Source organism: Castor canadensis, chromosome 9 (assembly GCF_047511655.1).
Source record: "Castor canadensis chromosome 9, mCasCan1.hap1v2, whole genome shotgun sequence".
Lineage (NCBI taxonomy): Eukaryota > Metazoa > Chordata > Mammalia > Rodentia > Castoridae > Castor > Castor canadensis.
Window position 1 is genome coordinate 96,318,624 of NC_133394.1, and position 15,366 is coordinate 96,333,989.

General features: G+C 35.2%; 1 protein-coding gene across 6 annotated transcripts in view; it reads left to right on the forward strand.

The window, feature by feature from the left end:
• Adamts3 (ADAM metallopeptidase with thrombospondin type 1 motif 3) overlaps positions 1 to 15,366 on the forward strand; it is a 244,478-nt gene that overhangs the window by 179,010 nt on the left and 50,102 nt on the right. For all 6 annotated transcript variants that reach the window (XM_074042034.1, XM_074042029.1, XM_074042030.1 and 3 more), the window contains one exon: positions 14,303 to 14,502. In XM_074042034.1, the coding sequence (XP_073898135.1) occupies positions 14,303 to 14,502 (200 nt within the window). The remainder of the gene's footprint in view (positions 1 to 14,302; positions 14,503 to 15,366) is intronic.

Here is a 15,366-nt window from a genome sequence, read left to right on the forward strand (position 1 = left end):
AAAATGCTTGAGATCAGAAGTGTTTCCAATTTTCAGGTGTTTTCACATTTTGGAATATTTACATAGACTTTCAAGGTTTAATGTCTCTAACCCAAATCCAAAATCTAATACCCAAAATGTTCCAAAAAAGTTTCAGATTTTGGATAATTTTGGATTTCAGATTTTCTGATTAGAGAGACCCTACCTATATAATAGTGTACACCTCTGTGTATATTATGATAAGATACAGTCAGTTTAACTGTCTTCCTACTGTTGGGTGTATATATTATCTCCAGATTTTCTTTCATAATATCACTCCCATTACTGTTAGAAACTTCAGTGATAATTAGCTACTTGTTTTCCATGTTCATTTTTCCAGTTTTTGCACATTGACCCGTTACAATTCACTTACATCTCTATTTTCTCTAAGTCCAAACTATTCACTCACTGACTGGTTCACTTATTTGTTAAATAGTCATTATTGACCACTTACTGTGTTTCATTCTTATTAGATTACATTAAAGCACATTTTCCCATTTTTTTAATGGACTCAATTATTATCAGATTTTTTGAAATCACAAATATATTACTCAATGACATTTTTATGTTTTCAGCATCATGGAATCACTACAATAGAGTCCAAAGCAGAAAGGAAAAAAAAATGCAGTAACTCTCACATGTCAGAGTCCCCTTATATGAGTAGAACTGTACTTAAATATTATATAGTGCACACTTAGCTTCCTTTCTTTTTTATTTTTTATTATGTTTTTGACAAACATGACTTTTATCTTCTGATCAAAAATATTTTTTGTCTTGTTATATTATGTAGCATGCTGTTGTGGATTTTATTAACTGTGGTTATATTTTATCAAGAACTTGCTCTGCTATCTGTTGCACAAAAGGAAAAAATATAATACATGAAGTTAGCATTAGATTCTGTTTTGGGTTTGGGTTTTGGCTTTGTGGACTTTAGTAGAGAGCTCACTGGAAGTACTGATTAGAGTTAGATGAAGTGATATAAGTTGGTCTCTTGGAATGGGGAAGTCTATGAATAATTCCTTTAAAGATACTTGAGACACTAGTTTGTTCAGAAAAACATCTTTCTAGGCTAATTAAATAGGTAAAATGGTGAAAATGAGTAGGTTATATATTGGAAAATAATTATGTTAACTTTTCCAGAGGGAAAAAAAGTATATAGTTCAGGTAGTTAAATGTTTGGCTAATGCAAAAAGGTTTAGACTTAATGAAGAAAGGAAAGTTTCACTACTAAAAGTTCCTGGAGTAACATTTAAAGAAGATAACTTAGGTGACCAAACAAGAGAAATATAGAAGACAGAAAATGGGAAAAGAGAAGGCACAGTTAAATACGAAGCTGAAACGTGAAGCTAGGTACAGAAATGCAGGTATAGTGGCATATTGAAGGATATTGCCTATCAAGAATTATCAGAATTTGGCAATGGCCTGCCTGATCAAGTAAGCAATGTAAAAATGATTTCAAACTTTCTACTGCTTGGAAATGTGCAAGAAAGTTGAAGGAGCTGTTATATATGAGGTACATTAATGCTTTGAGAAGACACTGCAATATCAATGTACGAATGTTCTATAACTCAGGATTTGAAAAACAGAGCTCAATTACTGAATGATTTGTTCAAGGTCTATTTGTAAAAAAACAAAGGGCCTTGGGGCAGTTCTCAACCCTTAGTGAGAAGAGGATCTCTCAAAGGACAATCCTAGAGATACCTGGAAAGTGGAGCATTATGAATTGTAGAGTTGAGACTGTCATTAAAGAGAATGTGTGGTGATGTATTCTGTTGACAAAAGCAAAATGGTGTAGAAATGGAAAATATGGCCCAGAAAGAAGGGAAAGAAATCTTGATTTGACTCAGGTCAATCTTTGTAAGGGTGAAGCTCTGCTGACTAAAGCCTGAAGTGGGAAGAGGAGGAAAGGGAAGGGTATCTACAGGCTGGGGAATGAGTCTCACTAAATTGCAAACCGCACAAAGGTACATGTGTATCTAGGAACTTTATCTAAATACATGGAATCATTCAAGAAGTTTATAAAATGTTACTTGAGAACACTTGGTACCTAGTAGGTTCTCAGTAGATTTTTTGTTAAATGAATGAGTGAACTCTTATCCTTCCCTTGTACACATCCTATGTAACTTTAGTAAATTTTCTGAATACTAAAAAGTATATTTTCTGAATACTAACAGCTATAACTATAAAACATTCCTGAGAAATGCAGGAGAGAAAAAATAGAGGTATTAAGTAAATTCTACAAAAGTGGAGAATCACAAAAGCAGTATTCTTAAGGTAGGAGAGATCTTGCAGGTTACTAAATAACCCAGCCTTTTTGTTACGTAGATGTGAATTTGAGGACCAGTTGTTTTTTTTTTTTTTTTTTTAAGATATGTCAGGGTTCGGTTCAGGAAATTGAAATCACACTATTTTAAGCATGAAAGAACTTAAAGAATTAAATATATATTGAATTTTTGGAAGGATTGGAGGAGTAGCCTTTAATTCTAGGCTCCAGGACTAGAGCAATTTGACTCACCCGGATGCTGTTATTGCTGCTAACTCAGGGATGGGGAGCATGAGATAGCATCTCTGGACCTATTGACTCCAACAACTTGCCATCGTAATGTTATCCAAGGATAACAAACCACTGCTACTGCTACCACATCTTCCTTTCAACATCCACTCAGTTGGCATTTAGACCTAGGGTCCTGCTCCAGAAAACCCCTATCTTTATGGTACTGCTATAAATACACATGTCACTTCTGCATCACATAGAGTTGTCCACATGAACATTTGCATTAAATTTTCAAGTGGAATTCTAACTACAACCCCATTGCAGAATGTAGCTGCAGCTTCTGTGGGTGTGTACACCACAAGCAGGTTGAATGGCAAATACTAAATAATCATACCATTCCAATTTCCACAACATTGGAACAAAAACACAGAAGTCCTGTTATAATAGGGTCTTTTTTATCATTGAAGACATATGCATAAAAACAAATTGTATAGATTCAGGCCTGCCTTCTAGAAATCACATTCTGAGACTAAAAGACTTGTGAGTAAGATGACTACTTATTGTTCAAATTAGAATGCATTTCAGAGTGAACAGAAACATTACTAACATTTATATTGGGTTAACAGGCATGGCACAGAACTGCCCCAGGAAAATGGGCCCTAAGTCCATCTGTAGAACATGTAAGCGTTCTACAACCACTTTAGCAACCACGTTTTTCAACCCCGGTCTTCACTTACTTTTTGCTCCATCATCTTTGAAGGTCTTTTGTTCCACTGTACCTATACTTGCCAGACCTTCTGTACCTCTTGTGCTCATAGCCTGCAATGGCCCCTCCCATTTGGTAACCTGTCTGATTTCTGTACACATCTTTAAAATTCAGCCCACATGTCATTTCCTTGTTTTAAACATTCTCAGATTCTTCAAGGTAAAGTGTTTCTTCCTTAGTTATATATTTATCTGTCTGTTTACATTTCCTTCTCTCCTTTTAAGCTGTAACCTCCTCAAAAACAGGATCTGGGTTTACTCACATTTGGTTGTAGATGCTGGATTAGGCTCTGTGCTCAAAAGCTTCTCAAGAAATGTCTTGAAGTGCATGAATGGAGGGAAGGAGGAAAGGAAAGAAAGGGGAAAAGGATAGTAAGGAATGGATGGAGAGGGCGAAGAAAGAAATGAAAAGTTGGTAGGAGGGATGGAAGTAATGAAACTCTTCTAGCAATTCTAACATTTTCATGTGCAGTGATTCTCTTTGTACTACCCATCTCTTAGATCTTTAAAACTACTGAATAATTTGAGCCGTAAAATCACATATTCATTCGGAAATTGTATTTCTACATAGTCTGGTATTTGAAGAAAAATATCTGTACTTATTAATTTTATGATAGTCATTGATAAAATAATATCACTACATCCACATTCATATTAACCTATCAAAGATGTTTTTCCTGAATTTGAATTAAACATATAAATATTTGACTTTCTTGGGCTGAAAATGCAAAGGATGTTTAAAATCAAGAAAGGTATTTAGATAATATAACCATTTGCACCACGAATCATCATTGTGCCTCTTTCTTAAAGTATCGCAAGATAATTTTTTTGAATGAGTGGTTTTGTCCTGTTGTTGCTCTTGTTGATTTTACGAAATGGTCCACAGTGAACACTAATTTATAAAATTGTTGCCTTCACCTCTGTAGCATGATTAAGTATGATTTTAAAAAAATCCAATTCTCTAAAAAATAACTCACAGCAAAACATACCCAGTGGATATTTCAAATATCATGTTGTTTGGACTGTAAGGCAATACCTGTGTTTACTAAAGTTTCAATTTTTGAACTCCATACATATTTGCACTAAGTAATGGCACAAAGCAGAATTTTTCTTCTTTTGGAAGTTTTTCTGTAAACACATTTACAATACCTTTTGACTCAGATAGCTTTAATGGACAAAGAAGTTCACATTCTCCTATGAGAAAAGTTGTACTTCTGAGATTTACTAAATGTCATAGCTCAACATTAACTTCTCTCTTACATACCATATATATATAATATATATATTATATATAGTGTATGTGCTGGAATGACATATTCAAGGAGATTTAATGTGTCACAAAAGTCTAACTTTTACTGCATGAGCATTGTCAGGGTTTACACTGAACATTTCATCACTAGTCAGCTCCCACAGAACTGAGAAAACTTGTATAGAGAGTCACTTAGGGAACAATGAATAAAAATTCTGCATCATGGTACTGATGTAAAAATAATGAAATGCTTCTAAACCACCATATGTTCATAGCAAAACCAAATAAGTGAACTTCTGGTCCTGGTCAAGATACAATAAAGAGTAAATTTACCCTCCTGTTTTAAACAACCTGAAATAGACAAAATGCATGAACAACAATTTGCACAGTACTGGATATTAAGCAGTGAATGAGAGTGATCCTGAGAGATGAGAAAAAATTAAGGGAAGCTTCAGGATTTCCCCAATTTACTGCCTCGAGGATTTCCAGTTTGTGTCTCAGGGAAGGGGAATCCAGTTACATCCTGAAAGTTTCCCAGAATCAAGAAGCCAGAGCTGAAAGTCATGAGTGATGAAGGTGGCCAGAGTTCAGAAGATTGAGAATGGGAGAAAAGAGAGCCACATAGAGACAGAATTCAGAAAATCTGTGCAGGGTGCTCACTAATATATAGTTGAGTCTTGATCAGAGCATAATTGTGGGAAAACTATGCAAAGCTTGGAAAGAATCACCTAAAAGGATTAGAAATGACAGTGTCTGGGGGATGGCACTTGTTCCTATTAGTCAGACTGCAATATCTCGTTGTTCACTCAGTGTTGGAGAAGAGATAGAGTGGTCTTGCCTTAGTGGTGGTGAATAATTACTACTGGGATTATTACTGCTCTGACCCTGCCTAATAAATCTTAAAAGCAACACCTGAAAGGAACAAAATGTTTTCAAGTAATTTAAACTACATCCAAGAAAAGCTCAAGAATACAAATATATCCAGAAGCCAAAATGATAAAATTCATAATGTCAGATCACTAATAAAAAATTACCAAGTATGCAAAGCAGGAAAATAAAATATATTATAATTATTAAAATTAACCTGCCAAAATAAACCCAGAAATTTTGACAGAGGTGTTAGATTTAGTAGACAAAAACATTAAAAAAAATATCAAAACTGAATTTCATGTTTTTTTTAAAACACATGATATAAAAATACGCATTTTGTTTTGCTTTAGCATCTTTCCCAAAATCATACAGTTGGTCACAGAGAGCTAAAACTAGAGCTCCATTCTTCTCAAATTATTTTTCTTTTGCTACATAAAATATTGCCACAAACTTAGTGGTTTACAGTAGCACCCATTTATTTATTAGTTCACTGCTCTACAGGTCAGAATTCCAAGCCACTGGACTAATTAGGATATCACAAGGCCAAAATCAAGGTGCTCACCAAGTTGAAATTTTATCTGGAGGATATGGAGAAAGAATCTCACTCCAGGATCATACAGGGTGGTATTCTTGGAAGCCTGAGGTTCCTTTCCTTGCTAGTTGTTGGCCAGGTGTACTGTCTCTCTCTGGTCTTATATCTTCAGAACCAGCAATGGCCTGTAAAACTCTTCTAGTTCACATTTCTGACTTTCTGTCCTGCCAGAAAGCTTTCTGCTCTTAATGGCTCAGATTAAATCAAGCCACCTGGATAATGCCTCTATTCTATAGTCAGTTGTACCATATAATACAGTATGATCATAGGAATGATAGATCACCATGTTCATGTGTTCTGAAGATTAAAGCAGGATAGATTTGTGAGGTCTGCTGAACCACTTCTGATTTCCCTGGTGTTATAACATACAATCTTTTTCTGAAAGATCCATAATATGAATATACTATGCTAGCTTTTTGTTACTACAACAGATTACTTGAGACATGTTCTCATAGCAAAGAAAAGTTTATTTAAATCAGTTTTGGAGGTTCAAGGGCATGACACCTGCATTGGCTCTGTTACAGTGAAGGCCCTGCCAGCTGTGTAATATCATAGCAAGAACATGCACAGGAGCAAGAATTATACCTGAAACAGGAAGCCAAAGAGTGACTGGGATCTCACAATCCCTCCTGGGCTATGATCCCAGTGATCTTCCACTAGGCTTCACCTCTTAAAGATTCCATAACATCTTTCACCCACAGTAGGGATCAAACTTCCAACATATGGACTCGTGGGAAACAAACTCCTCCATCCAAACCGTAGCACTCATTACATGTAAAATGCTGTTATGTCTCTCATGCAAATAATACTTGGTATTCATGTGGCTTGATCCATCACTTTGCAAGGTCTCTATGTCTGTTTTTGAACACCTTGCCTCCCTTACTCTGTCCCTATTGCTCCCTGTTTTTTGTTGTTGTTGTTGATTTTTAACCCTACTTCATAGTTCTGGCCACTAGACTGTAGGTTCTATGAAAGCAGGTGCTTTTTTTACCCTGTCCACTGCTGGATGCTTGGTTCTTAGACAAGTGTCAAGGAAAGTGTCCAGGTAATTTAAATATTTATCTGAAAGAATAAATGGCAAGCATTAATGGTGATAGTTCTGCTATACCAACTGTAAATTTTTATTAATCATTTCCTATGCCTTTGGAGAAAAATGTGGTGTGCTCATATAGAATTTCTGGGGAAATTTAAGGTGAAGATATTTTCTATCCTTAATAAAGTAAGATATAGGTTATGACTGATGGAAATTACACCGCTTTGAAATTGACATCTGTGAAATGAAATTCTATCTGTCCTCTGTGTGGTAAAGTTTACTTAGAACCTTAACTTGTAGCAGTCTAAGATGAATAGCTTATATCTAGTAAATTGGGTATGGTGACCTCTTCCTCTAGTCTTCCATTACCTCCTTGCTTTACTAGAACTTGACTACAGAAGCTATAAATGATAATATAAATTGGTTAAGAAAAAGAGAAATGCTCATCATACTGCTAAATATATAGAATAATAAACTGTGCTCTGAAAAATTAGCCTTATGATTTTAGTTGAAAAAGAATTGCAAAGGAAGTGATCACTGGCAATGAAGATTTTAATTTAAATGAAATAGAATAAAATAATTAATTTGGAAGCTAAAACGGAATATGGACTGTGTGGCCCAATGATGGTTTTCTAAAGAAAACTGGGCAGGAAAATGAGGACTATTGATGACTCTGTCAAGAAAGATAATAACGAACTTATTCATGGAAGTTCTTTGAGTTTCAAGTGTCTGGAATTTATATGAGTAAAAGAAGACTAAAGCAGTAAAGGAAGAAAATAAGGTAGCAGTAGTTTATTGGTTCTGAAACTGAAAAAAATGACAGGGGTGGAAGGAAGAAGTGAGTTGAGGAGGGTCAATCCCCGTACTCATGTCCTGCTTGACGAAGGGTCATTCCCCATGCCCAAAGTTGCGAGGTCTAACAAATAACAATCCAAGACTCTCATTAAAGTTTGCATCTCAGATAAGTAGTAAATAAGTTTTTAGTATTAAGTATGAAAATACAATATTTGCGACATACTTGTACAGAAAAAAATGTGATTTATTTTAAATTTGAATTTAACATGAAATACTGAATTTTGTCTGACAACCTTGCCTACATTTAAACATGATAAGTAACATCAGTTATTTATTCAAGAAATGGTTGCAGTGGGGCCAATCAAGTAACAATGACAATAATCCACTACTGTAAGAATAAAGGACTGTGCCTTTTTAAAGACAGTAAGAAGCCAAAATAGTATAGAAATGAGTCTTGGTACATAGATCATACTACGTGAAATTAAACACAAAATACTGTTATGCAACATAAGAAATCAGTAGAAGATTGTTACTGGGGAATAAGGGAAGAACAGGATATGAAAGGAAATTCATCAAAGTGGTTTGTTTATTAAACATCCACTTCCCCCTCATCTTTCACTTTAAGCCTTCTCTTTATCTTTTTAAAAAGCGCCTCACACTCCCAAGCATATGTTTCAGAAGAGCTTGGCCTTAGGCCAAGGGATTGAGTTTTGATTTGTCTAAGACATACATGAATTTTGATTCTTCTCATCTGTGGATGGTTTTAATACAGGCTGTGTTTAGATATGGGCATGGAAACATGTAGGTGAAGGTACCAGAGTTTCTAGTAAAGGTTCTAACCTACTGCTAAGAAAGACATGCAGGAAGACAGTCTTAGACCTGGCTGTGATGTGCTGATTAGTGCAGCCCTTTTGAAAGAAATTAGTCTAAAGACAAAGTTTGTAGAGCAAGAGTGACAGGATCTGATGGAAAGATGGAAGAAACTGCGTTCTCTGATCTATTGATGGATTAACCCAGGGATCATCGTACTTCTAGATCTCTTGCCATGCAAACTAATGTTTCCTTATTGCTTAAGATGCTTTAATTAAAGTATTTTTTAATTAGAAACTAAAAGCATGCATTCTAGTTGACATGTAGGAGATTCTTATTGAAAGTCAAAGTTTATATTTGAGACAATGAGGTAATTTTTTTTTAGTTTTGTTTGCTAATGATCACCAAACCAAAGTATGAAAACATTATTTTTTACTTAAGAGATATAATATGGCATTTCAGTTTTGATATTATTATAAACTATTTTAATTCCATTGTCAATTTTTCTATACAATGAAATGGACAATATAATAAGTAATGAGCACTTGTATATTAACCTTATATCTTGAGAACTTATGAGTTCTAGTATATTTTTCTTGATTCTTCAGGATTTTCTATATATAGAGTCATTTCATCTGTAAATAAAGTCAGTTCTATTTCTTCCTTAAAAAAAAGGAGATATAATTTGCCATTTATCAATGCTATGTAAAGTAGTTAGTGAAAATAAAAGCAAACACATGTATTTTAGAATTAGAACTTTTGGGGAAAAGAAGTTGTGGAAACTCATATTTATTAATGGTAATGTCTTTTTTATTTTTGAAGCAGCAGTTGGTGAAATTTCTGACATGACATAATAAATTGGCCTGAATATAGTTCTTTGAATGATCATTATGGAACTTCCTAGTTGGTGAAAAATATGACTGCTTTTCACAGAAACATTTCATATCTTGGTAGAATAGTACCCTCATATATTTGAAGATACTGTTATCACTATTAGAAGTGATAATTTTAAATTAAAAAAATAAGATGTCAATGGAAAATTACTTTGTTTGACACAATCAGATCCACACAATTATTTAAGGTGACCACTCTCTGCTTCTGATGTTAGCAGATGACTTCTGTTGGATTTTATATGTATTTTTAACTCTGATCATAGGCTCTCCACCTACTCTTGGAAAATCCAGCTCGTGGTGTTCCAGTGACTTCATTTTCATAACAGTATTCCATTCATAAGGAATGCCAGGTTTCTACATATAGGCTATTCTGCATTTATGGTTACTACAGAACAATATGATTCTTCCTCATTTTCTAAAATAAGTATACTACAAAGGTGTTGTAATTCATTTTGATAAAGTGAACCTTACTTTATCATCCATGTATTAACATAAATATTAATTTGCATTCTTATAGGAAGTAGGCATGCAGAGAAACCTAGTCAACAAAATTAAATATCGTTAGTGTCACACATGTTAGGATTAGATTCAGAGGCATATAAAAGAAGAATCCATCAGAATGATGACCTAATATGATAGAAGTGTCTTCCCTCCTGTTTTAACTCAATCTGGAGCTAATCCAGGGCTGTTATTGAAGCTCTACAGTCATGTATGGGGTAAGTGAGACTCCTCTGTAGCCATGCCACCATACTGAGTACACACCTTCATTTTAAGGTTGTCTCCTAAAGCTCCTGATTGCATGTCTATTTCTCCAGGCAGCAGGAAGAAATACTGAGTGGAGGGCAAAAGGGGTGCATCTTTTGACATGAATTCTCTTCCTTTGAGGAGTCTTTGGGGACACCTTTCAATATAAGCACTCCATGTAATTCACCAAGACATAAGCAAAGTTGTTTTTTTTTTAAACTTTATTAACTTATCTTTACTTACATGTAATCTTAAGTCACAAGGAAGATGGGCTGTCAGTTAGCTGGTATTACACATCTTGAATAAAATTGATGTTCTGTTCTTCGGAAGGTGAGGGTAGAAATTGAGTGGAGGATTCTGTCAGAGTTTGACTGTAATCACCATCCAACCTCACAGGCATTTGTACCAGATTCAGAACTTATTCCTTTCCAATTTTACTTTTGTCTCTTACTCTTTTTCAGACCATGGGAATATCTTCTGGGATAAGAGATGATTTTACCAGTCCTACACATTGATTTCCTATGAATAGGATTAGGCATAAACACAAGCCATATTCCATTTTGGAAACATTTCAAGCCTAGTGTTCATAATCAATAACATTAGTTATACTTTACTAAGTTCAAAACTTTGCTTTAACAAAAGTTAACTATAGTAGTAGTACCACTGTATCAACCACAAGCCTCTCTATTCTCTTTTCTTCCCTTCCCTTTCCCTAAGCCCTTCATAGGTTAAATATGCCTGATTTTCTACTAATTCTGTTATTACATCATGTTCTCTGCTGCCCAGCTCAGCCACCTTCATTCGTATGACTTTATCACTGATTAACAAGATGTCAACAGAGTGCCACAAAAGATCCATCATTTTTGATACCCAATATAAAGCATCACTCCACTTTCACTTCTTGAGTTTGCCTACAGCTTTCTATGAGATTTTTTCCCCTCAGTCCTAAGCAGGAAACAGATTTGCAAGGGCGTGTTGTGACATGATTAGCACGATACTCACGCTTGCTTGTTTTCCTATCCCTGTGTTATATGGGAGGCAGAGTTAATGTTAGAATTAGAGACAGAGGGATCTAAGGTTTTGTCAGACTGCATTATCTTTTAAATTGTGAGAGTTTTACTAACAGCACATTCTGGTACCCTGATCAGGTCAAGCTAACATAGCAGTCATGACAGTGACTCAATTCTACATAATTGCTCACCACTACACAATACAAACAGCTCCATTCTGAATAAAAATCAAGTACGTCTGTGTGATTCCAGCGATCAGTTCCTAGAGAGCAGTGGAGAAGTTCTCCACCTTTTCAGGGTCTACGTATGTGTGGGTTCTCACTAAATATGTGTTAAGAGCTGAGTATCATTCATAAGCTAGCTCTTTCTAATTTTGTATTAGGTTTTTAAAGAACTAAATAGGCCAAGTGCCATTTCATTTAATCCTTATTTTGACTGAATGTACATTCTAGATTCTTCTCTTCTTGTGTCTCCTTTGTGCTTTGCAGCATATATCATCAACCTCATTCTTTTTAGGTTATCAGCAGTTCAGATTTTCCCTTGCTGATTCCAGATTTTTTTTCTCACCCGTTTTAAAATAACTGTAACTATATGATTTATGATATTTTTTTACTGGGAAAGTCATCATTATAAGTAACAACAGTAAGTACAATTTAAAATATTTTATGTCTTTAACTCATAACAACTCTGAAAAAAATAGGTATTATAATTCCATTTTATAGAAGATGAGGCTGAGGGTCAAAGACGTTAAGTATCTTAAGTAAAATCAACTGTTAGGTTGTGGTGTTACCAGGATTTAAAGGCAGGTATGTCTAATTAGAAAGCCCATGCATTTTAATGAATGGATCATTTGACCATTAAAAAGCAGGTATATTAAGATAAATTCATTCTGAATGAGAATATTTCATAGCCCCAGAGATGCCTGTAATTATATTGAGGTATGTAAGCAAAAAGTGCAAGAAGCCAGAAGCTGTCCCACTGTTTTTAAAATGTTTGGCATTGTCCATTTAGGGGACCATAGAAAAGAGCATTGCATAGCACAAGGGAAAATAAGGACAAAAATGTATTACTGATTTTAAAAGGCTCCTTTTGCAGCATCAAAAAAAATTTTTTTTTAATTTTTAAAAATTTTCTTCTCTTACCAGAAAACCACCTATTTAAAAAATGTTGCAAAAATCAGAACAAAAGTGTGTCAGGGCCAAAGGAATGGTCTTTCTGCAGTGAGTTCAGCCTTCTTCATTCGTGAATCAGGCTTAATAATATGAAGATATTGCTGGTATATTTCCATTGGACGTTGCCTCTGACAGTTCTGCCAAAAAGAGCCATTTTTAGAACTGAGAGCCCATGGATGAATTTCCTATTTGTATAGGGCTGTCACAACCTCTCACATTCTCAAGTGTGTGAAGGGACTTGAGGTTGAATAGTAAAGCTGTCTGCAGGTGTAGTCTCTTACCCTCAGTGTGACTTTGCAGCTCTTGAAAAACAGCTTTTGAGGAAAGCTGTCTGTTTTGATATGGATGGTGGCGAGAGTTATTTATATATTGTGGAGTCAATGTGAGGCCTTGGTGAGGAGGAAATTCCCAGCTAATGAGCTAGCATCTGGGCTTGGGTCAATGTGAAGTACAATATAGCTTTCAAACTAAATGGTCATCAGCAGAGTTTGGGTGTGTACATGTATTTGGTATTTCTATATATTCTTTAATGTTGATAGGGCGTGAGTGGAATCTGTACTTCCACTATTCTAATCCCATGTGGCTAAAGCTTGGTCATCAATCTTCCTGGCCAAGAAACACCTTTTTACCCCCTCAACTTTACTAAATCCACATAGGTGGAGAGGAACATACCTATTCATTAATGTTAGTTGCTGGTTCAAATGGCTTACAGGCCCCAGTACAGCATTAAATAAACCTCTATAGAAAGCATGCAAGTCAGAGCAAGTTCTGTCAAGTTTGTTTTAGACATCAAGGCCATTTATAAAATAAATTCTTTTCTGAGTTTTATGTGCTTGAAGAGATGAATATACTCTTAGTTTTTCACACCAGCAGGTTTGAATCTCTAATTTTTCTGTCCAAATAATATTTTATTTTTAATTCACCGAACTGTTTTCTTCACCAAAAAATAATCCTATGAAGGTGAATAATGTAGGTCATTAAAACCTGAGAATGTCTGTCTTACTCTATGTTGTTGGTGTGTGGGGTGTATGTGTGTCTACATGCATTTGTATCTGTATATGATGCATCCATTTGGAAAGTTAAAATATCATTTTCTTGAACTGCATAAAAGAAAAATTGTTTATTTTGTTTTTTCTTAGATATGTCATTTTCTGTCTGAGTCCTTACTTTAGTATCTCACAGATTCAGATTTATAGCAATGAGAATTACCTGCTATCAGGTGATAGCCAATCCAAATGTGGAGAACTATAGTATTAAGTGATTATATCTTGTTAATCCATATACTGTTTTTCTAGCAACATTCACTAGGCAACCATACTCAGACTTAATAAAGTAATATACATAGTGACCAAATAATCATGTCATGAGGTGTAGTTGTGTTGCTATGCTATAATTTGATTTTTAAATTAAGGCTACTGGAAAAAATAGTGATTAAAATTTATGTAATACAAATTCTATATTCCATGATTATCGTCCTTTATATTGGGCACTGTAAACACAGTGGCACACAATTTTTATTTACTTGATGATGGTGTAATTGCCCTCTGTTCTGCATCCCCACTGGGTGCAGCTAGGAAGAGACTAACCACTCTTACCCTCAGGCCATTCAGCTTGGCATGGTGGCACTGCTTTCCCGACTATAGTAGTATTTTACTCTCAATGTTGCTGCTCTGTTTGAATTCCTAGAAGGTCGTTTTGATGGTACACGTGTGCCAGTGATTTCTAGAATAAACTGAAGAACCACATTTGATGATTATGGATTGCATGAGGCCCCCAAGAAGGTTCATTTTTCTAAGAAAGTATTAGAAGGCCCGTTGGGTAAACTGAAATGCCTGGGTTCCTTTTGTTTCTTAATAGAGTCGGCTCTGGAAGGTCTTGATGATCTAGATACAATTTACAGCAACGTTGACCAGCAGCTGAATGAAACGATAAGGCGCCGCAGACATACAGGAGAAAACGGTTACAACATCGAGGTGCTGCTGGGAGTGGATGACTCCGTGGTCCGTTTCCATGGCAAGGAGCATGTTCAAAACTACCTCCTCACCCTGATGAACATTGTGAGTAGTCAGTCCTTTTTGAGGCTGTTTATGATTTAAATCACTTCATTTGGTTCGCTAGTGTCCTGTGGAAAGCTACACAAGAACCTTCACAACTGCCCCTATCCAGCACGTGTAAGATAACTGCTTTAAATTCTCATTTTGTTGTACATAATTAAAATGCAAAGTGCAAAAGCAAAGGAAGCATGAAATAAAAGGTTCATTTGATCGACCAACTAGTTTTCAATTGGCATAAGGGGAAATCTATGCATTTTAAAAGTCATGATGCGATGTAATTATAATGAGTCATGATTTTCACCTTGTTCTGGGAATAATCAAAATGCTGAAGGCTTGTTCCACCTGCCTTGATGTGGACTGTGAGGAATAAACATTCTCTCCAGTGTTGTTCTGCATCCCAGGACAATGAGGAATGTTCTGTACCCACAGAGGTTTTGAGTAAATGTGATATCTTCAGGATTTGAAGACAGATGGTTACAAATATACAACTCCTGGTACCTGCTGCACAGGAGCTGCTTAAGGAGTCCTTTTTTTTTTTTGACACTTAGCTAAACTATCTTTAATGGACAAAGGCAAACTGAGTTATTGCCAAAACTAAAAAATGGTAAGTTTTAAAATTTGTTCTTTATTTCAGAAGAAATTTTGTCATTATCCTAAAACTGATATTCTTTTTCTTTTGGAATTGACAAAGAATAATTGGATAGTAATAATAAGTAATAATACAGGCTCCCTACCTTTAAATGATAATTGAGACAGTGGCGTACTCTTATATGTTTTTCCTTATGCCATTTTTAAATGCACACTAAATTGAGCTTGCAAATTTATTGCCTAATCCTATTCACTCTCTCTGCTTTTTGCCTTATAGTT